This window comes from Nyctibius grandis, chromosome 24 (assembly GCF_013368605.1).
Source record: "Nyctibius grandis isolate bNycGra1 chromosome 24, bNycGra1.pri, whole genome shotgun sequence".
In the NCBI taxonomy this organism is placed as follows: domain Eukaryota; kingdom Metazoa; phylum Chordata; class Aves; order Nyctibiiformes; family Nyctibiidae; genus Nyctibius; species Nyctibius grandis.
In genome coordinates this window covers 683,854-710,905 of record NC_090681.1, presented here as the reverse complement: position 1 = coordinate 710,905, position 27,052 = coordinate 683,854, and the positions used below count along the sequence as shown (strand labels likewise).

Below are 27,052 nucleotides of genomic sequence, written 5' to 3'. Positions count from 1 at the left end.
GAAATTTTCCCTAGGAACGTCCCCATCTGCTGCTCGATTTCTCTTTTATGCTAATTATTAAATATATCTGAACAGAAATAAATAATAGATTTCCTTTAAAGAAGCAGAAGTAAAATTTAATGAGTGTTAGGTGTTGGGGTGTGTTTATCCCTTTGAAGCCGCCGTTGCCTCAGTGCATCCCGAGCCCCAGGCACCGTCCTCCCCGGGCACAGGGCAGCGAGCCTCGACGGCCGCGGCACCGCTGGCTGCCACACCAGCTCCTCGCAGCTCCTTCTGCCTCGGCCTTGGCAGCTGTGTGCTTTTGTCCCCTCTCATTAGCAGTCAAGCCCTTCTCCAAACCCAGTCCTCAGCTCATAAATACGATTATTTTATAGCTGTTCTCAAGCAAACTGCAAGCCCCAGCGCTGCGCTGGACAGCCTGGCCCTTGGGAAAGCCCCGGTCCCCCCAGAGCCTCGTCACACCCAAACTGGCAGAGCTCCAGTTACCTTGATCATCCCGCTTCCTCGTGAGCTAACTTCATGCCTTCACTGGAAGGTATGTTCAGGAGTAACGGCAGCGTTTAGTTCACAAAACACCTCACAACATGATGCCCTTACAACTCTGTGTGTAGCGTTACGTGTACGTGGTTACACCGCGTAGCCGTACGCACGGGCTGTGTGTGCAGAGGTGCGCGGGGCTGTGCGGCTCTTGGACGGCTCTGAGCTCCTTGGAAACCTGCCCTCAGCGCGCGGAGCCCGAGGGTCCTCTGGTGCTGCTGCGGTAGCGTGCGGCGGAGTCGGGTGCTGCGAGCTGCGGGGTGCACGAGGGGACACGGGACAGTCCTCTCAGGAGTGTCTGGGGGATGCGTTCTCTCTTCTTCCCTCACGTTAAAAAATGTAGTGGAATTGTAAGTGGGAAAAGAAAGAAACGTGAAGGAATGACAGTGTTCTACTACAGACACGGAAAATGGTTTGCAGAAGAAAGGCTGAGGACATTGATATTTCCGATGTAATTATTGAGGCACTTCTAGAAATGTTGCCCATTTTCAGCAATAAACCTGTGCCGAGGCGTTCGCCCCTCGGACCTGCCATCACCTCTCGCGTTACACACCCATTCTGGGGGCATCACGCCAGCTCCTTTGGGTTCTTGCCCTTTTCGGTGACTCCCAGTGACCACAGCAACACCAGTAAAAAGCACCAGCGATGACCTTCCTTAGGAGAGGCCTCGTGTCACCCCAGCGACCGGGTCCCTGCCGGGAGCCCATGTGTCACGGGAGCGCTGCGCCGCGGCGTGGTGACCCCACCGTTATACCCCTAGATAATATATATAATACATTTACTGGAAGCAAACACATCCCTAATAGTGCAAATTGCTGCCGAAGCATTAATGAAACACGTCGCAACTCTACGCTAGGAAGAGATCTGTTACTATAAATTGCGTTTCCATTTCCCTATTGCCAGTTAGACTACGAGAGTCAGACAGGTCGTATTTGTACGCAGCTCATCAGGAACAAGCCTTCACAGTTAAAATAACAGGAGCAAGAGCTGTTTAATTGTTTACTCGGCCGTTCCTGAGGGAAGGGGTCGGTGCTCAGACACAGCGAGTGGGAAAGGTCTCGTTGGGATGGAGATGCGCAAGAGTGTCTGTCTGTGGTCTCCTCATCAGCCGGTCTCCTTTCCCACAGTCCTAAATATCCCTGTTCTTACATAGGGAACCTCTTCCAGCAATTAAATATTCTTACTTCTCAGACAATTTTCTTAATCCATAATTTATACCCCATGTGTTTCATGTTGTAGGGTGGTTTTAAAAACCTACAGAAAGGCGTCTTGTTGATGACAAATCTTGAAGTTAAGCACAAATCCTGTTTGCACCTACCCTCTTTCTGCCATAGGAACTTTCTGAGAAGGAAAAGCGAGAGCCACAAATGTCAGGAAGATTAAAAGATCTCTGTAAATGAGGTTTGATTCATCCTTCCATCATTCCTGGAAGAAATGCATTGAACTGTACTCCAGAGTTTGCTGTTCGTGAGGCTTTCAGATGAAATCTTGAAACACTTAAAATCTGTACGTTGGGTAGAAACTGCAGGTCAAATGGTTGTGCTGAAAGAAGGTATTTTTAGTTTGTCACCTGGGCAAAAAGCTCCTTTGCTTTTTTTTTAAAAAACACATTCCTGACGTGGAGCTGAATGGTAACTGTGTGGTGAAACAGCCTGGGATCCCTTGGCAGGCAAAGTCTGTGCATGTGTCTGGTCTCCTTCCGTTGGGTGGCAGTGGAGGTGGAAGCTTTGTCTTCTCATATGCTGGAATATTTCATTCCTCCTCACATCTGTTTTCCCCCATTTATTCCAAATTACAATGCGATTAACATATATAATAGCAAGCAAAGATCTGACCTAAAATGCTTTCCAAAAACTTTCTGTCCGAAAGATTCAGCTCTGTCCCTTTCAATTAGCTTTTCGCTTTTCTCCAAGTTAATTGCAAAGTTGTCATTCTGACAGTCTGTGTAAAAGAAGGGAAAGAAAAGACTGAGGCAGAAGCCAAAGGGTGTAAATTATTCAGAGATGCCTTGCATTTCTTGAGGGGACCCAGGCGACGTCTGCTAGTGCGCAAGAACTCAGAAGACCCAGAGAAAACTTGGGATTAAATTCCAGCCTTGCCAAGATTCTCAATCTGAGATGACGTTTTGTCCACGAGCAGGTCGTCGTACCTGTGCCCGAACGGGGACAGCACAGACGCGTCTGACACCTCATGGATGCTGAAAAGCTGCTTCCCTGCATCACCCATCCTCCCCCTGAGCCCAAGCCCTCTTGGGTCCCGTCCACCTTCACCCTCTCTGCTCAGTCCTGCACCTTCCCCGCCTGCAGGGCTCTATGGCCCGTGTGTCGGTGGCTCCGGGGACACGGGCCAGGGAAAGGCACCGGCCGGCGGGGAGCTGCCGGGGTGGGAGGGGAGCTCCGTCAGCCCGCGGGAGATGGGCCGCTGCACTTTGAGTAGGTGTGGGGAGACTCCAAAGCCCATCTTTTACGGGTCACCCGACGAAGCAGCCGTAGGGCGGCGTTCCCTATTGCGGCCCAAACCGCTGCATTCTGTCTTTGTTATGCTGATGTCCCAGCGCTGCACAACTTAAATAGCACTTCCAGAAAAATTAAGTATGTTCATTGACACAGTGAAATGTTTTCACCCTCCATGTAACCTTCGCAGTTTCTGTACAAAATCTATCAGTCAGTAAACTATTCATCTGCGAATGCTTACCAATTATTATGCTAATGTATTACAATACATTACAGTGAATTCTTTTTAAATGCCAGGAAACGCAGCTGTCTGGCAGCCCACCGCGCCCGTATTATGGAGCTATCAATAAACAGCAGAGCATTTGCAACTGGATTTTAACTGCTTTGCCAGAACTATGGAAAAAAATTCTTAGCATTTAATATTATGACGAAATTCTGGAATTAAAGTAGTGTAATGTATTCTCCATGCAGTGGACTCAGGAGTGGCACACCAGTACAGAGCAGGCGGCTGTTGTGTGGGTTTGCATTGTCCAGCGGGACGAGCCAAGCCTGGCTGCAGGCAGGGCTCTCTCACATGAGATCGTCACACCCGCCGAGGCGGTGGGAATCGCCGTGTTCTCGGAGGAGGTAACGCCCGGGGCCACGAGATGCTGCCAGAGCCTGGCGTGCCGTGGAGCCGAGCTGGCTGAGCTCGGACCTGGCCTCGAGCGGCACCTGCCAAGCGTCTCTTAGCTGGCAGGGAGGTGGTGCAGGGGAGGGCAGAGCAGGAGCACGGTGCTGGCCACACAAGCAAACCCTCTCCCTAGGCACCAGCTCCACCATCACAGCCAGCCCTGCCTCCCTGCTCCGAGGCACCCAGCCCTGGGGGTGTCAGAGCATCTCCATCTCCTCCATCTCCTCCTCCTCCTCCTCGCACCTCGAAGCCCGCCCAGCAGGACGGTGAGTGCGGCTCCTTGGTGCAGGGGCGATCTCGGTGCAGCGTGGCCCCGCCGCTGGCCGATCCCTAGGCGCAGGCTTACTGTGGCTGTGAGCAGCAGCGGCGTGTTTCCGCAGCAGCCCCTCTCGGTCAGCCCCGTGGCTCGTTAGCTGCCTCGCCTTTTTAAATTAAGGTGAGTTGTCTCAGTGTGGCAGATGTTTGGGAATTTTTAATCGAAAATGCAACGAAAAATAAATGCAGCTAGAGGCATCCATCAAAACTTCTCTGGTTCCTTATTTGTCTTTTCTCAGAAGCTAATATCCATGAATTTGGTTATTAGAGTCATAATGTTATAATTATTTCATTTAATACTCTAATTATTCCTTGTGATTAATCCTGACCAGAACAGAAATGGCTGTGAGTCTGGAAGGCATGTTCCAATAGATTTTGCATTATGAATGTTAATTTGAGTTAACAAGTTTGATAGCTAGAGGAAAAGAAGCCCAAGAGCACGAGGACTTTAGCTTCTGAGCAAGCACAGGGTCTTTATGGCCTGTTTTTGCTAGTAACTGGGCCCGCGAGCCCGAGGTTCTGCTGGCGTGGGCTCTGTGGGCTCTGTGGGTTCGGGGTGGCGTTGGAAAGTCGTGTGCGTGTGTGGCGGCTGTGCAGCAGCACGGGCGATGGGCGAGAGCTGGCTCGGGCTGTGGCAGAGCTGTGTCCAGGAGCTGTGTCCAGCACTGCTGACGACATGTGAGCGTCCTGTAACGTCCACATCCACACCGTGAGCCCGGGGTGCACATGTTCTGCATTTCCCTGTTCCCATTGTCATTTTAGGTGGATATAGCCTAGGGCTTACGCTGCGGCCAGGCGGGGTTTTGATGCATATTTGGGAGCTGTCTGATCCCACCGTACTACCCCATTTCCAGTTGTTTTCAGCTACAAAGTCACACTCAAAGAAGGTAAAAGTATCTTAAATTCTTAAGTGTCATCAGTGTCTTTGTCGGCAGACCCGGTGCAGCCACAGTGCGCCACTGAGAATAGAACAAAAGCTTTTTCCTAACATCTGGTCTTCACGTCCAAGGACCTTGGGTGGATGAGCTTTGTAGCTGTCAGATATGCATTGGCTGTTATAGGCACAAATATCTGTTTACACACTGGTTGTACCGACACCAAAACCAGCACTAAAAGTCTGGCATTTCTGCTGCTTCTTGCAGCCAGCGCAGCGCTCAGAGCCGCGCGCACGCCCGGGCTCTGCGTCAGACAAGTGTGCATTCACACACGTGCCCTCCCAAACTGGGCACACCTGCCTCCGGGGACTGCCCAGCTGGGCCTTTATGGACAGAGGACAGAAACGTGTGGGCAGCGGGAGCCCCTGCTGCTGGCAGAGACCTGTGGGGACGCGTCTCTGGGACCTTCAGCGCCAGGCTGTTCCTTTAAAGCATCATGTCAGAAAGAGCCGACGGTACCCTCACTTCCCGGGCTGAGGCTGGCTGTAAGCAGACCTCATTTCAATACGCAAAAATGAGGGAGCAGAGACATTTCTGACCTTGTCGTCTGCACACGGGAATGGGGCAGAGCCAGCTCGGCCCGGGTCACCGCGCTCTTTCCCAGCGCCTGCATTAAGGCCCTCTTGCTCCACCTCCATACGCTCAAAGCAAACACCACACAGATTTTTTCTTGATATGCACAAACTATGAGGTTGCAGAAAATAGCCTTTCAAACTGAGGAATTACTGCTGGCTCCTGGCCTCTGTGTCCATCTATCAAAATAACTGGTGACAAAGGGCGAAGTTCTTGGCCCTGCGTGCGCTGGAAGATGCCAGCAAGAGAAATGCATATGGGATGAGTGCGTTTCACTGCACGGAGATATTGCTGTGGCCTTTACATTCCCATCACTAAAACAGTCTTTGAAAAACCAGGACTCCCAAAGATGCTGCCCCTGCCCTCGTGGTCTGAGGCTGTCTCAGAGCTCCCACGGTTTGCCGTCCCCGCCGATGTTTCTCTGCTCCTACTCCACAGCCAGCGCCGGAGGCTGGTGAAGCTTGAGGATTGCGGGACCGTGTTTATTTACCTGCCGTGCAAAGGCAGCAGTGCCTGGCCAAGATCCGCTTTGGTTTGTAACACTTTGTTTTGCAACGCAACTTACCAGCGATAGACAATTACCAAAATTTACTGAGCAGTGTAAAACACCTGCGTACACAAACGCCCTTTTCCTTCAAACAAAGGCACACCTGGCAGTGCCAGCTGCGGGCGTTTGCAAATGTTGTTCCTGAAATGTTTCTCCAGGTGTTCTCAAGCGTCTGTGTGTTGGCCTCTGAAGCCAGGCACTGACCGTGCGGGGATGGAGCTGGCTGATTTTAGGTGCTGAGGTGTGGAAGATTGAGCCAAATGCGGCAAAGCCTCCTACAGCTGGAGCGGGACGCGAGCCTGCGGCAGAGCCCGTCTGCAGAGCAGTGACGGTCGGGAAAGGCGAGTCCCCTTTCGCTGTGTCTCTGGCAGCCAATTACTCATTGCCAGTGGGACAGTCTGTTCTTAATTCGGCAGTTAGGGGGTTGTTGAAGGAAATAATGCAGCAATGTCCTCTTAGTGGGAGTCTCAAAAACAATATTCTAAGAGACAGAAGAAAATGAGTGTGAAAATGTGTTTACAAGCCCCTGTCACTGCCCATGCTTGAAGGACTGACTATTAACACCTGCTCAATAACAACATCTTCCTCTAAAGATTTTTTTAAAAATGCATCAAGGATCATATTAAAGAGCATGAAAATTATCTGATTAATATGATGTCTCCTTGAAACATTTCTGAAACATGTGAAGTGTTACTTTTACTGCAGTGTACTTTTCCATCACAAAGTGAAAATCAAAGTGCAGAACAACACAAAATGCGGAGGTCCTTACCACATGGAATAATGAGGCCATAAAACCAAACAATAAAGTTAAATAATTTACCATAAATATCTAAAGCTCTCAAATTATTCTCTACATCAACTGCCTATCTTTAAAATGATCTTTGCATTCACCGTGTCACAGATGGCAACATCAGACAAGAGAGTCCTTGACAAAATCTCGCTGTAATTATTCTTTCCACAGCTGCAGTTATTTTAATGCCTTTTCAGTTAAGCTGAAAGAGACGCACACGTTTTATAAATAAGGGCTTGTAACCAGTTTGACAATGAAGCATTTGAAACATACAGTGCAAAAAAAAAAAAACCAACCCAAAAACTTTAACTGCATCTTGAAACCTGGGAGAGCAACTGTGCTGACTCAGAGCAGGAAGACGACTGTCCCTTCTACAGCAATGTTTAGCTATTAAAGCTAAAATCATGTTGATGTAATGGCCTGAGATAGCTGTTACTAGCACCTTTCGGAGCTGCTCAGACACAATCTAACAGTTAGTTTTATTTCGGCTAGCAGCTCGGGAGAGTCCTCTCCGTTGAGAACTGACCCCTCAAGGACAGACAGGGAGCTGAGGCCGACTTCCAGGAGAGCGATACAGCTTGAACGAGGTCAAGGTTACACACTGCTCAGGACCGACGTGTCCAGCCGCAGGCGGAGTTCGGTTGGCTTTTCTTGTTTGGTTGGGTTTTTCCCAAATTGCTTTAAATCACAGTGGCAAGTCCCTCTCCCTAAGGAACGCCACGAAACGCCAGCCTCTCCTGCCCCTGGAGAAACCGGCCTGCACGCGGCGCGGCAGCAGCCTGGCTGGGAGCTGCGTGGGCAGAGCCCGTGCGCTGCACGTCCCCGTGTGCTGCGCCAGGCGCGAGCCCCAACGGGGGCCGTGTCCCTGCGCACCAGCCCGGCTCCCCTCGAGCCCCGCTGCTCAGCCTGGGGCTGAGCATCCTCCCCGCCTCGCTCCCGCTCCCTCTTACCCACCGTCCCCGTCTCTCGGCCCATCGCTGCCCCCTCGCTCAGACGGTCCCTCCCTGCCCCAGGGGCGATTCCGCTCGGGGGGCGGCTCTGAAAGCCCCGATGTGTTTAGGCACCTAAATAAAAGCCAGCTCTTTTGGGAGTGATCCAGCATATTGTAACCTTCAGCCGCTCAGAGGAGTTGGGGAGTTTGGGATCTACCTAAAAACACAGCTGGGGCTCCAGACAGGTATGAGCACTTGAGCTGAAGCACCAAGATTTCGGTTCCTGCGGGAGTTTGCAGAAGTGCAGCCGAGCACGCCGGCTCACAGAGCTCTGTGCGACCTTCACTGCTGCTTCTAAATCTCTCCAAAGCCCTCAAAACACCTCTCCCCTAAATCTATGTTTCAGGAGTCTCAATAAGTGGCCATATTTTTTAAAGCTCTGAACACTCAACAGCTCTTGTGAAAAACAAAAGCAGCCGAACCCTCTGTAAGCGAAGTTCGCCCGCTCCCAGCAAGTTGCAGCTGCTTCTCCCTCTCCCTTTAAGCCAACCATTAGTTTAAAAGAAATGTGTGGAGACACAACTGAAGTGACAGTAGCTGTACTGGGAGCATATTTTCCCATTTAAACCAAATAAAGAAAGACGAAAGAATGGGAGATCGGTGGGAGGTTTTTCAAAGCGTAATCCTCGCAAGCTTTGACGTGCAAAGAAGACATCGTGGTCTCCGACGCTTGCAGACGAGGGAAGCCTGATTAATGAAGGTTATTGTCGGGGAGGCCTGGCTTTTATGCTCAACACTGAAAGGCACCAACCCTCAAAGTATTCAGCATTATACAATAACAGATTGTGTGCAGTTAGCCTTAGAAAACAAATGTGCTCTCTCTTATGTAAGAATATAGAGCATCCATCACTGGCTGGCGTTAAATACCACACAGCACTAGCGTGTGTAATTAGCAACACAGGAAATCTAAACATTGTTGTAAAGGAGTTGGAACAACAACAACAACATGGAGTGGATGTTCATGTTTCCCTTTCGCTTTGAAGCGTCTTTTCTGGCCCAGCCGAGGTCCCCAGGGAACAGACCCCTCCAGCCCGCGGGGCCGTGCTGCCCGGGCAGGTACCCGGATCCCCCGCGCCCGCCCCGCCTGGCCCCGGCACGGCCGGGCTGCGGCTGCCTCCGTCTCTGCTCCCAGGACAGGGACCGTTCCCTGCCAGAACCTCCGCTGATCCTCTTGTTAGATTTAGACTGCAAATGAAATACAACCGTAGAGCTGAAATGGGGAAAATGGGATTTTTTATGAGACACAGTGTGCACTGTGTTAATGGGCTGCTCATAAACCACAGCTTGCCTCGAAATCCTCAGCAAAACCCAAAGAGCTGCCACATCACAGACCTCTCTGTGCTTATTTTATCTGCCTACAAAAGGAAACAAGGGCATCAATTCTCTAGGAGAAATGACACCGCGGTGGTAAATCCGTTTGCTTGGCTCTGTGGCTCACGAGCCCCGAGCTGTGACGCCGGGAGGGCCCGGGCGGTGACCGGGGAGCAGAGGGGTCTCGGTGCTGCTGGCAGAGCTGCTTTAGGCACCCGTTTGTCCCCACCTCCCCTCTCCTACTGCAGCACAACTTCACCGCGGTGGTGCAGGATGGGGCGAGGACCCTCCTGATGCAGCACACGTTTATTCCCGCTCCATCCTGCCCACCGCATGCAAAACGGGAACAGGAATTTCCTTCAGTATTTTGCCTGGGGCTGCCCAGGGCCTCTGTCAGAGCTGGGACCTGGCCTGAGGCTCCTGGATGCCAATCTCTTATCCTGCCTTTTTTTTTTTGCACTGTACTGTAGTGTCAGCCATGTAATTAAGAGCTATATTTAAGCACTTGAATAAACAAACAAACTTCATCCTTGAAACAGTCAAGCATGCCTCGTGGAGTCCCCGTATTCCTCAGTTTTGTATCTCAGGCTGATAATTAAAAACAAAAAAATCACTTATACGGATTAACATCACATCAGGCTGTGGAGCTCGCACAAAGCTATTGTCACTTCCTATTTCGAACGTGCTTGAATTAAAGGGGGCTTGGATTATTTCTTTTATTCAAAGAGAGGCGGAGAGAAGTCACTTGGCTGGATGGCAAGCAGCTGCCTCCAGCCCATGTCCCGAGGGCTCTCCCCGCGCAGCCTGCCTGTGCCAGCCTGGCGCAGGACAGGACGGGATACAGGCGTGTCACCGCGTGCCAGCTGTGTGACCCCAGCTGCAGCAGGGCCCAGGGCAGAGCTCAGACACCCAGGGCAGAGCTCAGACACCCAGGGCACTCAGGGCAGGCAGCAGCGCAGGATTTCTGGCGTTCCCATAAATGTCACACAATGCTTTGGCTTTGGCTGCACCTTCCAAGGTTGCTGCTTCACTCCAGGACTTGTGGCCAAAAGGGGCCACAAAGCCGGCACCGTCCCACCCGCAGCAGCCCCGTCCTGCCTCCTGCCACCCGAAGGCAGCCCCAGCGCAGCCCTGCACCACGGGCACGTCTGCCCCGGGGTGCGTTTGGCACCGACTGACGCGCAGAATCCGTGATCGTATGGATCTGGCTGGGGAGCCAAATGATCGGGAGCTTATTACAGCCTCCTTTTTAATTAAGTGTCTCAAATAGGGATTTAATTGGGATGTAATAGCACACACTATTGTACATTAGTTAAATACCAAGGGATTATTAAGAGTATGTTTTTAAGGCTTTGCAGTCCCATATTGAGTAAACAGTTGTTAAATTTCGATAAATAACTTTTTAAATCTACATTAAATACGCAGTTAAGCATACTTAGGATACTTGTTTTTTTCAGAACGACTCCAGTCAGAGAGTCCCGGGTTGCAGGCTCAGTGTTTCACTCGTTTAATAGGGTTGTGCCTGCTCATACCTATTTGCTCTGCCTCAGAGACCCTGCCCCGATGCGGCAATCTTGGCTATTTACCTCCACACGTCCCAGCCTTTGAACCCCTCACATCACAGCGCCCAGAGGGGCAGGGAGTGCGCCCAGCCCTATTTTACAAGTACGGAATTAAGGCATAAAGAGCAAAGTCATTTGTTCAAAGCCCCGCCGGGGGGGTCTGTAACGGAGCAGAACACGAGCTAACGAAAGATCAAAAAATACTTTTCTAAAAATAAGGCTTTGAAAAATCTGTAAAGGAAACGCGGCGCTAACAAATTGCTGCATTACGATCAAAAATGCAATTAGTCAGATGCTGGTTTTGTCACTGACGTTGGTGATGAACACACAAACGTCCCACGACCCCCAAATCTAACGACCGTTTCCATCCCTTTGCTCCTTGTGTCCAGGACGCAGCAGGTCGGGGTAAAGGGCGCAGGAGGGGCTGCCCCCACGCCGTGATCCCCGGCGGGCAGCTCTCGCCTGTGCTGCACCAGAGGGTCTTTCTGAGACGGCACGTTGGAAAGAACAGGGGCAATCACCCCGTAACCATGGCAGTGGGTAATTTAGGACTCACTTAACCTTTGTGTTAAGGTTGATCTTGAGCTTCCCGCTGCTCTCTGCAGCCGTGGGGTTCTTACACTGAATTCTCAGCGTATCCTGAGGAGGGACGGGGTAAAATGCTGCTCTGTAAAGCGGCACCCGCGGCACGGAGCGAGAGCTGCGGTGTTTGGGGGGAGGATGTGGAGAGGAGGCACCTCCGCACAGCCCGGCTGGGGAGCAGGGGGAGGGGCAGGGGCAGGAGAGGGGCTGGCTGGGCCCCTGGGGAGACAGAAAAGGCCCTAAAATCTTGCCCCTGCCCCTGCCCTCTCCCTGGAGCTGCCCAGAGCTTCACGCTCCTTTTCTGCCCCTGTAAAGGAATTGGAATTCGAACGCTCCTTTCTGGAGTAAGTCACTCCCGTTGCTCTGCACTGTTGAACAGGTAACGCTAACAAAGAAGCCAGGAAATCAGGAATCTTCAACCAAGTGCACTGTAAGATTAATGAGAAGCTACCGAAGCACATAAATAATCCGTGCTCCCCATTAGAGGTAGTTAGCACCAGTAAAGCAAGCTAGAGAAAACCCTGCCCAGGCACCACCAGCCACCCTCCCCTTGAAATCGTCACTGTCATGTAGTTTTAGTCAGCTGAAATCAAGGGTGGTTAACCCGTTAACATCCAGGGCATTTAGAAATAATTATTGTTATTATAAATGAAAAGTGATGGCTCAACGGGTTGCAAAATGTATACATAAAAAACCACAATGAAGTAGCACGGCCACAAAGGAAAAATCATTAGCTCCCTAGTGGGTTTACAAGTAATTCACTAGCAATAAAAATGCAAAAACACATTTTGGTGTGTAATGATCATAAATAATCCTTGGACAAGAATTCTTTCCAGGACTCACAAGTCCACTCCCTTAATGGCAAGTTTTATTACCCTGGTTTCTCTGTGTTTTCTTTCAAAATGCTGCTGTCATAACAATTTACGAATTACAGTCCTGGTGGCATAAACTTTCATAATTCATATGGAAATCGGTTCCCCCACAAACACTCACAGAGGACAGTCATGTAACCACACAGAATGACCTTAATAACGCAGTCAAAAGGTGTAGATGGGACTGCTGGGCCAGGTCACCAGCTGGGGGAGTAACGCCCACGTAAACTCATCGGGGGGTCGGGGTGTTGCTGGGTGGTTGGCATGGCTCCGACAAGGTGCTGTCACCCAGGCTGGGGGCACCTTGCAGGAGCTTTGGGGGACAAGGGACTGGCCGAGCGCTGTGTTCCCAAGCTCTGGCAGTAAGGGAAATTCCCAGCCTGAGGAAGCCTGTGAATGCCATTTTTTCTTAAAATAGGGGAAAGTACAGCTTGGTCAGGGCTTAAACTGTGTGAATTTCTTCCCTCCCCTTTTGGGGCCAGAGCGTGAAGAGGGGGGTTCAGCACCCAAAGAGAAGGCAGCGTGGGGGGAGCTGCAGTGCAGGGGGGCTGGCGAGGCGGAGGGGCAGGTCGCGTGTGCTGGGGTTAAATCCCCACCCAGGACAGGGGGTTTCCTCGTGGCTCGTCTCTGTGGTTACATTGCTTCTGTCAGAGTGTATGGGGGGATCCTTGGAGTACGAGAGAGGAGGAAAGCGAGTGACAGTTAATTAGGTTAGAATTGCCTCCAAAAAGCACTACAGCTGAATGCGAATTCGTAATGTAAAGATAAGGATATGCAAATGGGGCTGGGTTTCAGGGCTTAGTGTGCCATTGCTCTCCCTCTAATTGGAGGAAATGGATCCAGCCACTGAAATTGCCACACTTAACATATAAAGCTACACTGCAGACAAGCAAATATGTCATGTTTTTCCTCAAATCACCACCACCACCTTAATGTATACGAAAATTAAGTAAATGTGGATATAACTACCTTTAATTGATCAGTTTATAAATAGATGGGCACATGTACACAGTCAGTCTTGTCTATTGAAACACCACTGGGACTGAAGGGAGCTGCTGGAAGGACAGAGGATTGTTTATATTCCACACTTTATAACTTGACTCTTAAGTGAAGTTGATAATCTGTGCAAAGACGGGCTCTACGTTTTTAAAAATGTTATCGGCTTATCTAAGATCGTGCACCACACTTTCTGGGTAACCCTTTCCCCAGGATGTAGATGAATAGAAAAAGAAACTGTTCTTCCTCACCTAAACTATCTATAAGCTTCAGGCTGGGTAGTTGTGATTCCTCTCGCTTCCTCCCATGGTTAGTTCTCTAGATCAACCCTTCCCTAACCCACAGAGGAAAGCCAAACCACCTTCCTTTTACTCAAGTCCTTGAATTGGACAAGTCCCACGTAAGCGATGGGGAATGACATCGTCCTTCAGCGGGGTGAGCCCCTCTCCGCTGGGCACGGGACACGCAGAGCGCAGGCAGCGTACCCGGGCAGAGATCCCAAACGGGATTAGGAACAATTTAAGCAGCCTATAATGCAAAGCAGAGCCAGAGACCAGGGCAAAAGTGACCTGAAGCATGATTTGCAGTGAACGTCTTTTTCTCTCATAAATAGGAGAGACACACTGGGATGATTATCCACCCAGATTTATCTCTGCAGCTCCGTGTGTATCCTTCTGTGCTTAAAAATGTCTCACTGCCCTTTGCATTATTGCATTGCCCTTTACATTCATACCGCATAAACCTCTCAAGTGCCGTAAAACAAGGTGTAATATAATGTCGTGATTTTCTTTTTACACACCATAAACAAAAGTCACTGAAAAAGGAGCGCAGAAAGGGAGACGTTATTTGGCCTGACAACGATACAGGATGAAAATATATATACAAGTACACATAAATACACTCTTACACACTTAAAATCCCATGCTGGATTGATTATCTGGCATTGATGGATCACTTTAATGTATTACATAGATAAGGAAATTGATTATTCGATAAATCACCGTCTGCACGAAGAATCCAGTGTTAAAAAAGAAAGAGAAAATATTATAAATATTATAAATCTGTCTTGCCCAGGCAAAGAAAAAGCTTGTACTTTTAAGGTCCATCATTATGTACCTTTTTGCTGTGCGTCCAATGACAGAACAATGTCTTGCATGTCTGCGGTGCTCAATGACCAGGTTTCCTTCCCAAAGCTCTCTAGAAATTGAGCCTTCCTCCGGTGATAACACTTCAGTCCCAACAGACAGCCGTAACTCAGCTAGATTTGTGGGTTATACCAGATTTTATTTACTGTTTTATCCTGGGAGATAAGTAAGAGATGACAGCCTCTATTCAATAACGCGGGGGAAAGCCGCCCACAGCTGATGCTGGTTCTCTCACCGTACGCTTCCACACCTTTAGTCAAATTTGGATTTTGCAGTACCAGCTCTGTTATTCTAAGAACAGTTTATGTTCCTCTTCACCTGGGTGCTGGTGAGATCAAAGAGCTGGTCTGTTCACCTCTAAGTCCCCAGTTTGAACAAAGGACATGCTGTAGTAATCAAATGTCATTACAGCTAATGAGTATCCAGTGGCCTCCGTAAGAGCAGTCAATGGCCTCTCCCCATTCCTTATTGGACACAGGAACCACCGTTACAGCCCCAAGGGCTGCACTAGTGAATGCTCCTGAAGCTGCTGGTCGCAGATATCAAGGGTGGAAGGCTGATGTAAACCCATCAGTCTCAAAAGCCTTTGTAGTGCGCTTGGTGCTCTGGTACCTGGGAGTGTGGATACCCCTTAGCGGGTGCCCAGTCTCCAGAGTGATGAGCAAAGTGTGAGTCCAAATTCAAGAATCCATCTGAACATTTATGTTATTCTAAGTCTTTGTTTTACTCCCTTGATATTAGCTGGTTTATACATCTGCTTAAAAACTTTCCTGAACAGGGATGTTTTTCTGACTCAGTAACTACACAGACTAAATCCTAATCCAAGGTGCAAATACTCCTTATTTTGGTGTTAGACTTAGTGTGACTTGAGCAAGAAGGTCAGGCTGTACTTTAGAGAAAAAAAAACGCAAACTGGGGGCTTTTTCTGCAGGGGGGTGAATCTCTGGTGCAGTGTTTGCTTTCCTGTCCTTATGGACATGCTGCAGAGGCTGAACAATGTGGTGAGAGTGCGGGGAAGTTCAGAGCAGCGCTGGGGATTGCCTCTGATGCAGGGGTACCCCACGGCCCCCTGAGCGGTGTTTGCAACCGAACGGCGTCTTCCTGATTCCCCTCCCTCCCAGAAATAACGGAGCAGTCGCATCCATATTGGTGTATTTACGCACAGTGTGTTGCTGCAGATTTACAGCACCAGGACTGATGCTGCTGAACACTCAGGTAACGCTCGGCACAGTGAGCATCTCAGTGCAAAGCTGAGCAAGGCAGCTGTAATGTCAGAGGACGGCTCCCTGCGGGGCAGCCAGCGAGGGGGCGGCAGGAGGCCAGAGCAAAAGGGGTTAACAGAGGCAGCCACAGAGAAAAGCTGGTGCTGGAGCAAAGACAAAGCAGCGAACTGAGCCTCCCACCTGCTTTAAGAGCTCTTGCTTGTGGTAATGACCTGCATCTATTTTAGGCTTTATTACGAGTGATAAATACCAGCACATTACCCCAGTTTTACTGTTAATGAACAACAGTAGTAACGCACGAAGCCCCGTCACATCTGCATCTCCTCTACATCAGCCCAAACCGAGACAAGCCCTGCCTGAAAAAACAAGCCTGGCTCTCCAAGGGACACGGCAGCCCACGGCGGTCACCGGTGGAGCGTCCAGGTCCCCCTCGCAGCCACTGCAAACAGCAACATCTGCCGCTCCGGCTCTCACGGCTCTCAGACGAGCAGCACTCCTCGTTTCACATCTCGTCCCTTTGGCAGCATCCCCATGGCGCAGCTTTCATCCTCCGTTCAGCCCTCAGCTCCTCGCCAGCGTCTGCCTCTCTCCGCCCTCGCCCATGGAGTTCTAGTGCTTTCAACTCGTTATCTGCCTTACCCAGCGACGTCCACCAGCCTGCCTTTGAGTGCGCGAAGGAAAAAGGAGTCTAGACGGCATCACGTTAAACCTCCAGCCAACAAGAGGGAAGGAGATTGCACAGCGTAGCTGGTGGAGAAACGCGGTACATTGGATTACGAGGCTTAACGCTCGCTACAACAGACCGCGCAGCGTCGGGTTTATTTGATATTGTGTCTCCACGAGAGACTCCGGCATCGCGGCTCTTCTGGCAGAGCTGCTTCAGGATCGCTGACAGAGAGCAGGGGCTGAGCTGGGGGCAGAGGCAGTGTCCTCTGCGGAGCTGGGCCCGGGGCTGAGCCCCCACCCCGCTGGGCACAGCAGCGACGGCCGGCGAGGGAAGGGAAGGCTGGGCTTCACCGAGGGTTGCTAATTGCTGCTGTGTACCAAGGGAGCGCTTCATTTACCGGGACAAGGGAGACCCAACTTCGCTGGAGATTGAATTACTGGTGGCATTGTTCTGTGCGTCACTGCGACATGACGGCTCTACAGAAACCTTTTCATAACACCAACCTCCCTTTAGTTTCACCAATAAAAACATCCAGAGACGGAGAAATTAAGTTTGAAGCGGAGGCAGCGGATTTGCAGCTGCTGGTGATAAAACCGACGGGGGCATGGCAGCATGAGCCGGCAGCTGCCACGTGTCCCCCCGGGGCAGGGGCAGGGCAGGGGCAGGGCCCCCACGTCACCCCTGCACGCAGGGCCCACGCGAGGCTCCTTCGCCTCCCAAATCCTGCATAAATCTGCCGCCCCTCAGCCCGTGCGGGGATGTCCACGGGGCCGCAGCCCGGCACGGAGCGGGTCTGTTTGCTTTGGCGGCACTCCTGCCCTGCCATGAATGAGGGACTGTTTTTTTTCTGCTTTGTGGTTTGATCTTAATTTCCTGTATGAAGTTCTCAAGAGGATGCCAAGATCAAATAATTAGTCTATTCTGCGATAAAGAGGTAACATTGTTATTCAAATGTATTCAGAATTAATTTACCACCAAACAATTTACACTGCCGCCCTTATATCCTGCTGAAATTACTGGAATATGTTATCTGACACACACAGTGTCTCATGACCTGAAATAACTTTATCAACCATTCCATGCTTGAGCAATGGGTGCGTGGCCACAGAAATACACATGGAAATGCAGGAGAAACCACAAAGGCGATAAAGTGATTGAAAAACAAGAAAAACAAAACAAAGAAACAGCCCTTTCCTTGCAGGAGTGAAAGTGCAGGAAGCAGCCTCCTGCAGCAGCCTGCCAGCGTGCTGGGCCCCGCAGGCTCGGGGGGCAGATCCCCACTCCCACACCCTGGGTGAGCATCACCGGAGCCGCTGCCGATTCAGAGCAGCACCCAGGGCTCGGTGCGAGCCTGCTGCCGGCGCTTGGCTAGCGGCCCTGTGGCCAGGGATAGCCCAGCTCTGCTCCCCGTGTGCTCACCCCCAAAGGCTGCCCGCCCCGCAGCCACGCAGCTCCCAGCTCTGTGGGCACCGCCGTGCTCGGCCTGGGACAGCCTGCTTCTGCCTTTATTTTTAAAAGTAAAACTTCGTTTGCAGAGTGTGGGAAGGTGATTTCAAAATAAAATTCCAGACAGGCATAATAAGCCTCGGAAGAGCCAGTCACACAGAGAACAGTTATCCACAGAATTTGTTTTCTATGTATTTATATAAAATAATCAATCATTTTTTTTTCCACACAGACTCCGATCCAATTTTATTGTCTTTTCTGTTACTTGCAAATCATACAAGCAATCGATGCCCTGACCCCTTCTCTACGCAAACACAGCTTAGAAAGAGAGTACAAGAAATAAAATCCGATAAATTCCTCCGTGCAGGACTGTTTGTCTAAAAGCTCAGCTGCAGCCCGATCCTGTTCACAGGGACTGCAGGGATACAGGAGTGGGACTTTCCAGTGTGCCCGGGGGATAATTATTGCCACAAATATCAGCGGGTATATAACCTTAGTAAAAAAAAACAGAACGAGAGCAAGAACCACTTGAATACAAACCAACCCACTAATCAGCAAATGCAAGTGCTCAAATGGGATTGACAGCTCCCGTGGTCTATTTTTTACCATTACTTATTAGTCTCAAACCGTTGGCATCCACCTGATGTGCACGTCTGTCTTGCTAACACATCATCCATCAAAATAATCACGCTGAGTAATTTCTGACGATGCTTCAGCAGCGCCCGGCAGTGGAAGCGGGTCTGCTACGAGCGCCAGTCCTTCGGGCGCCACGGGTGACACCGGCCCCAGTCACCCCGCGGCGCTTTGCTGGGGCCGGTGCCATCAGGCTCTGCAAAATGGCATCAGGCTCTCGTCTGGCACCTCGGAGGGTGCTACTACTGCTTTTTAATCGAAGAGAAAGGTTAGATAAATAAGCTTAATCGCCTTGCGCTCACTGCTTGTGCTGTACGAGGGGCATGATACTGCAAATGCTCAGCTGCTCAGTGCAGCCCGTAATCACAGTGTAATCTCCCCGATCTCAGCCGCAGTCGGGGCTGGCAGCACCACAGACTGCTCCCAGTCACAGCGGTGTAAGCACGGAGTAACTCCGCTCACACCGTTACAGTTACCTGTCTTTGTATGACAATAACCGGAGCTCAGTCGAGCGCCTTGAGTGTGCAGCAGATCTAGGTGGTGTTTTCTGATACAGCATTTTCAAACATTTAACAGACTGAATAATAATGGAACAGCTGTTAAATAAGCTTCAGATACAAACTCCTAATTAATTAAAAAAATCCCGCAATGAGGCACAGATCTTCTTTGTACCTGTATATGTATAGACTATGTTTAGATGTGTAGACTAAATATTTATATTTTTACTTGTGAGAGAAAGAACGCTTTTGGCTTTTCCTTCCCTTTGTTAGGTATCACTCCCTGTATTTATTTTCATAGTCAGCTTCATAGGAAAACAAGAAAGCTTTGAAAAGTTACCTGTTTTCTCTCTGGTTTGATTTTCAGTTCTAAACCAATACTTTTATTTAAGTGTTCTCCACTTCTTGGCATAATCTAATAATTAAAAGAATTACTTGAAAGCCAGGGCAGCTTTGCACAAATCAATGCAGGGGGAAAAAGCTGCAATTTTCCAGTGGGCTAAAAAAGAGGTCAAAATTATGCCGGTTTTAGCTGAGAGCGAAGGTAAACACCGATCTCCCTGCAGCCCCATTTAAAGCCTGTTTCTGATCTTTAGGTTTCTTATTTTACTGATCAAGAAAAAGGCTGAAGGAGGCGGTGAATGCTGGGGTATTCCTCTGCAGTTAAAGCGAGGCTGTTCCTGCAGAAGGCACGGTGTGTAGCAATGCTCCTGCAGCGGGCAGCCCTGCCTGCCCTCCTGCCTGCCTGCCTGTCCTCCTGCCTGCCCTCCTGCCTGCCTGCCTGCCTGCCTGCCTGTCCTCCTGCCTGCCTGCCCTCCTGCCTGCACGCCCTCCTCCCTGCCCTCCTGCCTGCCCTCCTGCCTGCATGCCCTCTGCCTGCGCGCTGCCTCGCTGCCTTTGCAGCAGTGACCCCTCGCCCTGCCTCTGGGGAGCCCTCCGAGCCGAGCTGGGGAGCCCTGGGCGAAGGGGAGCAGAGCTACAGCAAACCCTGGTGATGTGGGTGACGGGCTGGCAGCAGTTTCCGCGTTGGAAGCTCCTCCGTCCTTTTGTGCAATTGCTTTGATCCCTGTCTAGAAAATCCATTTTTAGGACAACTGAGGCACTGGACTTGAGGCTAAACATCTCCAGAGAGCCACAGGGACACTCCTGGGCCTGAACAGCTCCCACGAGCCACGCTGGTGTGCCCAGGGGTCTCGGCAGCCCCCACCGTAGCCACTTCAGCCCGTTCCCCTGCGAGCGTCTGCGCAGCAGCAGCCCCTCGCACGCCTCCTCCGGCGCCTCAGCCTGGCAGCGCCGGGGCTGGCCACCAAGGATCAGGCCCGCTGCTGCCAAGCCGAGCGCAGGAGGAGCTGCCAGCACAGCACCCCAGCTGCGACAGCCCCCCCGGCACCCGGCGCGTGGTCCCCACGGGGATCTGCGCCCTGGCACCCGCCGGGAAGAGAAACGCCGCCGCGGCACCGCGGTGCTCTCCGTGGGGACAGGCTGGGGACAGACTGGGGGGGCTCTGCCACGGCACAGCGGGACGCCTCCTCCCCGCTCGCGCGGTGGGACTGGCGGAGGCCGGCGTGCCCGTCAGCAGCGACGGGGCTGTCCTGGGAGTGGGTTTCTGTGGCACAAACATCCCCAGCTGCTCCAGGCTGCGGCTGAGCGTACCAGCAGCTCGGCTCTAGGAGAGGGTCAGCAGGTGCCGGGGCCCAGGCCCAGAGGCAGGTCCGTTAACCTTTTCCACCAACATTTCTGGCACTGCAGCACGCACAGGATCACGTCTGCCTGGAGTGCCTCGCTCACAGGAGCCCAGGGCAGAGCAGATGTTCACCCTGCAGGAATCAAGCCCTTGTCCGTGAGACGATCTGGGCCACACAGTCGCTCAAAACCCTTCTAGAGGTGACAGCGTTTCTCTTCAGAAAGCGCCTGTCCCCCAGGACTGGCATTTTTCTCTTACTGGCTTTCACAGCGCTGCTGCGCAGTTGCACTGGGATATGTAAGACCCATTTTTTCCACTTCAAAATATTCACAAATCTATTCAGTTTTCAGTAGTTTCTCTAGGTTAGAATTTTGCCTGAAAAGGCAGGTAAACCAGTCCTTATAATTTTCACTTGGGCAGACAGCAAATCCCTGGGAGTGTGTACAGATGGCAAAGTGCGTGCGATGGAACGAAATCGGCGCCGTTCTTCACATGACATGCTTAAAACAAGTATCTCGTTTAATTAGATAAAGAAAGATTGTAGACTCTTTCCCAAGCTGTTATCTGTGCAATTACTTTATGTAACATTATTAAAAATTAATTTTCCCCAGAACCTCAGCAATTTAATGAAACACGCCTGGCCCTCAGCAGCGGCTGTGGCGTAACCAGCCCGCTGGTGTCCTCTGGGCAGTGGGGCTCGGTGTTCCCCCCGGGCTGCCTGTCCCTCGTGCTGGGCACCTCTGGCCCTGGGTCAAAGCACCTCTGCACAGCACCCCTATTGCAGCTGGCTCAACACCTCTCCTTGCAGTGGCACAGCACCCTTCCTTACACTGGTACTCTTCTCACACCGAGCATCCCCTTCTTCAGGGGCACGGCAGCCCTCTTTGCACCGCGTACCGCAGCCCTCCTCGCAGCAGGCTCAGCATCCCCCCTCCCCGGGAGCAAAGCATCCCCCCACTCCGGGGGCTCAGCATCCCCCTGCTCCAGAGGCTCAGCATCCCCCCTCTCCGGGGGCTCAGCATCCCCCCACTCCGGGGGCTCAGCATCCCCCCGCTCCAGGGGCTCAGCATTCCCCCTCTCCAGGGGCTCAGCATCCCCCCGCTCCGGGGGCTCAGCATCCCCCTCTCCAGGGGCAAAGCATTCCCCCTCTCCGGGGGCTCAGCACCCCCCCTCTCCAGGGGCTCAGCATCCCCCTCAGCGGGGCTCAGCACCCCGCCTCTCCTCCTTGCACGGTGCCCAGAATCCCCATCGCCCCCGTGCCCCGCGGCACGGCAGCCCCCCGCGCTGGGACACGGCCCCTCCAGCCCCGCACCGCTCCGCGCCCGCTGCGAGAGCCCGTCCGGGCACCGGGCAGCGCATCCCCGGCCCCGGGCAGCGCACCCGCCGCCGCGCCCCGAACTTCGCCCCGTCCCCGCGGGGACAGGCGGCCTTACCGATCCGGATGACATGCGGCATCCCGTGCGAGCACTGGCCCCAGAAGCCGCCGACCAGGAGCGCAGCCCAGTATTCCCAGAGCACGCCGCGCAGAGCCGGCCAGAGATGGGGCATCGTGGGGAGGGCGCGGGCCGGCGCGGCCCTACGGCCCCAGGGGCAGCGGGGGAGCGGGCGGCTGCTGCCCGGGGCTCAGGCGGAGCGGCCGGTCGGCGCCGAGGCCGGACCGCTCATGGCACATCTTAGTGCGGCCGCGCCGGCCCGTCCCGCGGCAGCCGCTCCGCGCCGAGCCGAGCCGCGCCGAGCCGAAACGCTCCGAGCCGAGCCGAAAGGCTCCGTGCCGTGCCGTGCCGAGCCGGGCCGTGCGGTGCCGGTGCCGGTCGGGCGGCACCTGCGGAGCCGGGGCTGCCGGTGCGCCCGCAGGAGCGGCTCTGTCCCCTCCTACCACTGATGCGCGCGGCTCGCGCAAAGCCCCGGAGTGGAGCCTGCACACACGCACACACACACACTCACGCACACTCACGCACTCTCACACACACACTCTCACGCACACTCACACGCACTCACACGCACTCACACACGCACAGACACGCACTCACACGCACACGCACTCACACACACTCTCACGCACACACACACTCATGCACACACACTCTCACACACGCACTCTCACACACACACTCACACGCACTCACACTCGCACACACGCACTCACACGCTCTCACACTCACACGCACACCCCGACACTCACCCCCCGGGACCCGCCCGCTCCCCCGGGCCGAGGGCAGCGCCGTCGGCGGGCGGGGGGCGGTGGGAGGCACCGGGGGTTCCGGCAGCCCCGGCGGCCCCGGCGTCCCTCTGCCCCCGACGGCCGCCTGTCCCGCAGATCCGGGGGCGCCCGCTGTCCTCCGACCCCCCGGGGGTCCCGCTGTCCCTTATGTCCCCGGCAGCCCCGAGGGTCCCCGGGTCCCCTATGTCCTCGGTGTCCCCGACAGCCCCGCCGCCGGGCGAGGCGGGGCAGCATCACTCGTGGGGTGCCGGGGCCGCTCCCGGGGCGGCGGCGGGTCCGGGGGGTCGGGCCGGGGCCGCTGGGGCGGCGGGACCCGCGGGCGGGCGCCCAGCCCGGGCTCCGCAGCCGGGAGTTTAATGACCTCGGTGACAGAGACAAAGGGCTGCACACGCAGCGGATAAGAAGGCTGCTTTGTCAACTTGCTGGGCTAGGCTGGGGCGAATTTATTTTTTCTCATTTAAATAATTTGATCTATTCCATCATTTCCAATCGCTCCCATTTGCCAGCTGTCTGCTAACTACATCGCCTGGAACATCTGAAGAGCAAATCTTTAATTTTCTTACAAACATGCTATTACTCCGTATCTGTTCATCCTTTCAATTTTCCCTGTCGCCTTCCCCAGCAGCTCAGCGCTGGGAGAAGAGCTGATGGCTGTCCTGCGCTCCAGCGACCCAGCCCGGACAGCCTGCGTTAGCCTGAATGTGTGAACTGGAGGAGGGGACATGTGCAAATCGGTATCGGTCTAAAACTCAAAGAAAAGTTCCTGGGTGTTGCATGTGACAGCAGAGAGCGAGCACGCTGACTGCCGCAGCGAGGCAGACCCGCCGCGGGGATCCCCTGCGTGCCCATCGCGGTGGTGTCTGATCTCTGGCTGTTTCCGTACAGCAGGAGCAGGGGGGGATTGGGCAGGGTGTCTGGTAGCTGTCGTCATCACGGAAGCGTAAGGAAAAGCTGGAAGAGTGTGTGGGGGATCTGCGTGCCCATGGCAGGGCCAGCCCCTCCTGCAGATGCTGGCGTAACTCTTCCTACAGCCTCCCCGGGCACCCGGTGCCGTGGTTGAACTCGGCTGCGTTTGGGCTGGTGGGAAGGTTCCCCTGAGCGTGACCTGGGCGCTCGGCGTTGTGGCGTGGTGGAGGAGGCGTTTTCTTGCTCCTACCTAAGAGTCAAGGCAGAGAGGCAAAGGCACTGCTGAGCATCTTCAAAGCACGGAGAAGTTCTGTCTCAGAGTCTGTTGCCGGTTATTGTGGGCAGGCTGAGGCCCCGACTGCCAGCAGGGAATCTCAGTGTCAAAGGCAGATACAGAAAAGGGTCTCTCATGTTGGGGATGTTTTTATCCTTCATGACACCAAAAAGCATAAGATTTAGCAAAGGGGCATGGGAGGAATTTTCTTTACTTACTGCTTAAATGAAGGACAGCTGTTTCTGTGAACTAGTTATAAAATTAAATGTCACAACCTGATGAATCTTTGCACCTGGAGATAAAAAAGCCCCACAAAGCTGTTGGGAGGGAGAGGGTAGAGAGGGCTCGCTCTTCTGTGGCTGTTCTTTACTCTTTGCAGACTCCAGCATGTAGAGAAGAGGGTTTGATTTTCAGTAACTCGGGACAAGAGGTTCAAATTTTGTGGACTGTTTAAATTCAAATGCAGCTAGGCTGATATATTCTGTTAGTTCGTTAGCGCCAAGTTGCTGCTGCTTGCCTTTTTGCTGGCACCAGCCACTAATAAGGCTCTAACCTTTGCTTCAGCCTCTGGATCCTACTGCAGTGCCAGCACAAATAGTTTATTTCTTATTATCTTACTTGATTAGTGTCTGATGGGTGTATGGAGGTCATGAATAGTCCCACGCTGTCCCCCAGCCCCGTCCCTCGCGCATGGCTTGGCATCCTGCTGCCCTCTGAGGGGATCCCAGGGCTGCTCCATGTTGCGATTAAAAAGAAGGATAATTTTGAAACTACTCTTAGGTGTTGCACCACAGTTGCCTTAGGTTTTTTCTTCCCCACAAAGACTATTGACTGTGTAGGTTACCTGTGGATTCCCTGCCCCAGGGCCCCACCTGCGAGCAGTGACCTTTAGCCATCGGGCCAAGCTCTCCATCAGCTGAGCAGCGTTAGGTCATTAGCGTGTAATTATAGCGAAGACAAAATGGCTGAAAAAAGCGACCAGACCTGCATGAGGAGCAGAGCACCTCAGGGGACTGGGGCTCCAGCTCAGTGCCGCTGTGCAGGTAAGCTCTGCCTAGCCCTGCGCGGGGGGACGCTGGGCTGGACCGCGCGGCAGCCGGCCTGGGCGAGCTGAGCGTGGGGTGAGTTAGAGCCTTGTTCAGGGCTCGGTGGCTGTTGGCTTCTGAAGGACAGTGGAACGGAGCAGAGGGGCTTTGGCTTTCTTCTGTGTTTGGTTACAGTGATGCTAAAAATATAAGGAGTTTGCCCAGTTCACAACTGCTGTGAAAATAGCTTTCATGCGATAATTCATCAGTTCATAGTGTATCAATTAGTGCAATTTCTCTGCTGTATTTATAACTTATGAACATGGTGTACCATTTAGAAGTCATTTGGTTATTCCTAGTTTGTTAGGAGCCTGTTTGGATGTGTTAAGTTTTCATGCTGCCTTTTTTACAGGGAATACATGTAGCATTTAGAGCTCTGTTTATGGCACAGAGAGGGCTCTGATACTCATGTACATTTTATGTTTTTTTTAATATACACAAAAATCTTGGTTCTCTCACCTACAAATAAAGCTGTATGTTTATGGATGTTCTAAAGATGATGAATATAAGACTTTATTTTTGAGTATGAAAAGGAACTGCTTGCAAAAATGGAAAAATGTTGAAGTTGTTACAGTGCTGATTGACAAAGGACCTCCTGAAATGATTTGTGCTTTAGAGCAGCAGCAGGAGCCTCGCAGACAGCAGCATTTCTCTGGCTGGGGCGTTTTTCCGTGCTAATGAAGAAAAAGAGGCTTCGCTTTAGTTTTTTTTTAACGGCATCTAAACTGGTTCGTTTGAATTAGCGACACCCACACGCGGTTTGTTGGGATTTATACGCATCAAGTGTAACATAACGGCCGCCGATGGGAGTTACGGCCCCGGCGCCGCCGTTACCGGACTCACGGGCCGGGCGGGCGCGTTCCTGGGGCTGCAGCGCCCCCTGCCGCGGGGCCCCGGCCCGGCCCGGCTCGGCTCGGTGCGGTGCTGGATCGAACGCGAGCTGCGGGCCGGGGTTCACCGGGGTGGATGATCCCTCCTTCCCTGCTCCTCGCCGAGCGTGCGCTCGCTTCTTCTCCCTTCTCTTAACGCCCCGGGTTTGATTCCGGCCCCTCCCGCAGCTCTGCGCACGCCGCAGGCGGTTTGCTTCATTTAAATGGCACGTTTAGCCCCGGGAAGGATTCCTCCCGGGATAACTGCGCTGGGCTGCGCGGGGGCCCGCCGGCTGTGCCCCGCAGAGCTGGGCTCTCTTCACCAGCTCCCGCAGGCAGCCGGGCGAGGTGCCGGGCCACCCGGCTCCAGGAGCTCCCGCGAAAGCCGACAGCAAGAAACCACGTTTGTCCCTACAAACTTCTTGTTTTGTGTTATATTTTGCTTGTTGTGGGGGGAAAGGGGAAAAATTTCCACTTTGTACTCCACATTTCAGCTGGCACGGGACAAGCGGTGTGTTCCCATGCTTCGCCCGCAGCCCGAGCAGGGCTCTCGGTGCAGCGCAGCGATGCTCCGCTCTCGGCGAGGCTCGGGGAGGCACCAGGCAGCTCTGCCATCCCTGCCGCAGGGTGAGGGACTGAGGAAAACACCAGAAACCACTTGCATGTTGTACAACATGTTGCTGGACAGATGATTTGAACGTCTGGAGATTTCCCACTTCTTAAATTTTTATCAGGCTTATTCTCTATAAATAATTTCGTGCAGGCTTGCCAGGGAAGCGTGTTTTGCGGTGCGGTCTGCTCTGTCAGCCCTCGCACGGCGAGGGAGGTGGGGCGGGCATCAGGGCAGGCAGGGAAATGCATTTTTTCTGCAATCTGTGTTACAGAATAATGCTTCTGGAGTTGTTGCTGCACTACACTGCATATATTTGTGTTGGAACGTACTGTGGTGTAATAGCTGGTTTGAAATGTATCCAGTTCTGATGAATATATTATCGTGAAAGTCGGGCAAACGCGCCGGGAGAACGCGAGCTCCTGTCAAACCGAGAGCAGAAACGCTCTGCAGAAACTGTGAAAGCAAGAAGGGAGTTGGTACCAACTGCCGCACTCCTCTTCTCGTACAGGGATGTTTGCAGGGGCCAGCGGTGCTGGGAAAACTCTGATCAGAGCCATGCGTGGGGCCTGAGTGTCTAAACACCCCCAAAGGCTTCCTTGCTCCCGTCTGTGAAGCAGTTGGCATCGCCCGCCGTTGTGTGAACCCCTCCTC

At 52.8% G+C, this 27,052-nt stretch overlaps 1 protein-coding gene across 1 annotated transcript in view; it reads right to left on the bottom strand.

Moving 5' to 3' along the window:
• Positions 1-21,981, bottom strand: part of GRIK3 (glutamate ionotropic receptor kainate type subunit 3) — a 92,586-nt gene extending 70,605 nt beyond the window's left edge. Inside the window, exon 1 of the mRNA XM_068418045.1 lies at positions 21,867-21,981. Within this exon, the coding sequence (XP_068274146.1) occupies positions 21,867-21,981 (115 nt within the window). The remainder of the gene's footprint in view (positions 1-21,866) is intronic.
• Positions 21,982-27,052: the final 5,071 nt, after the last annotated feature.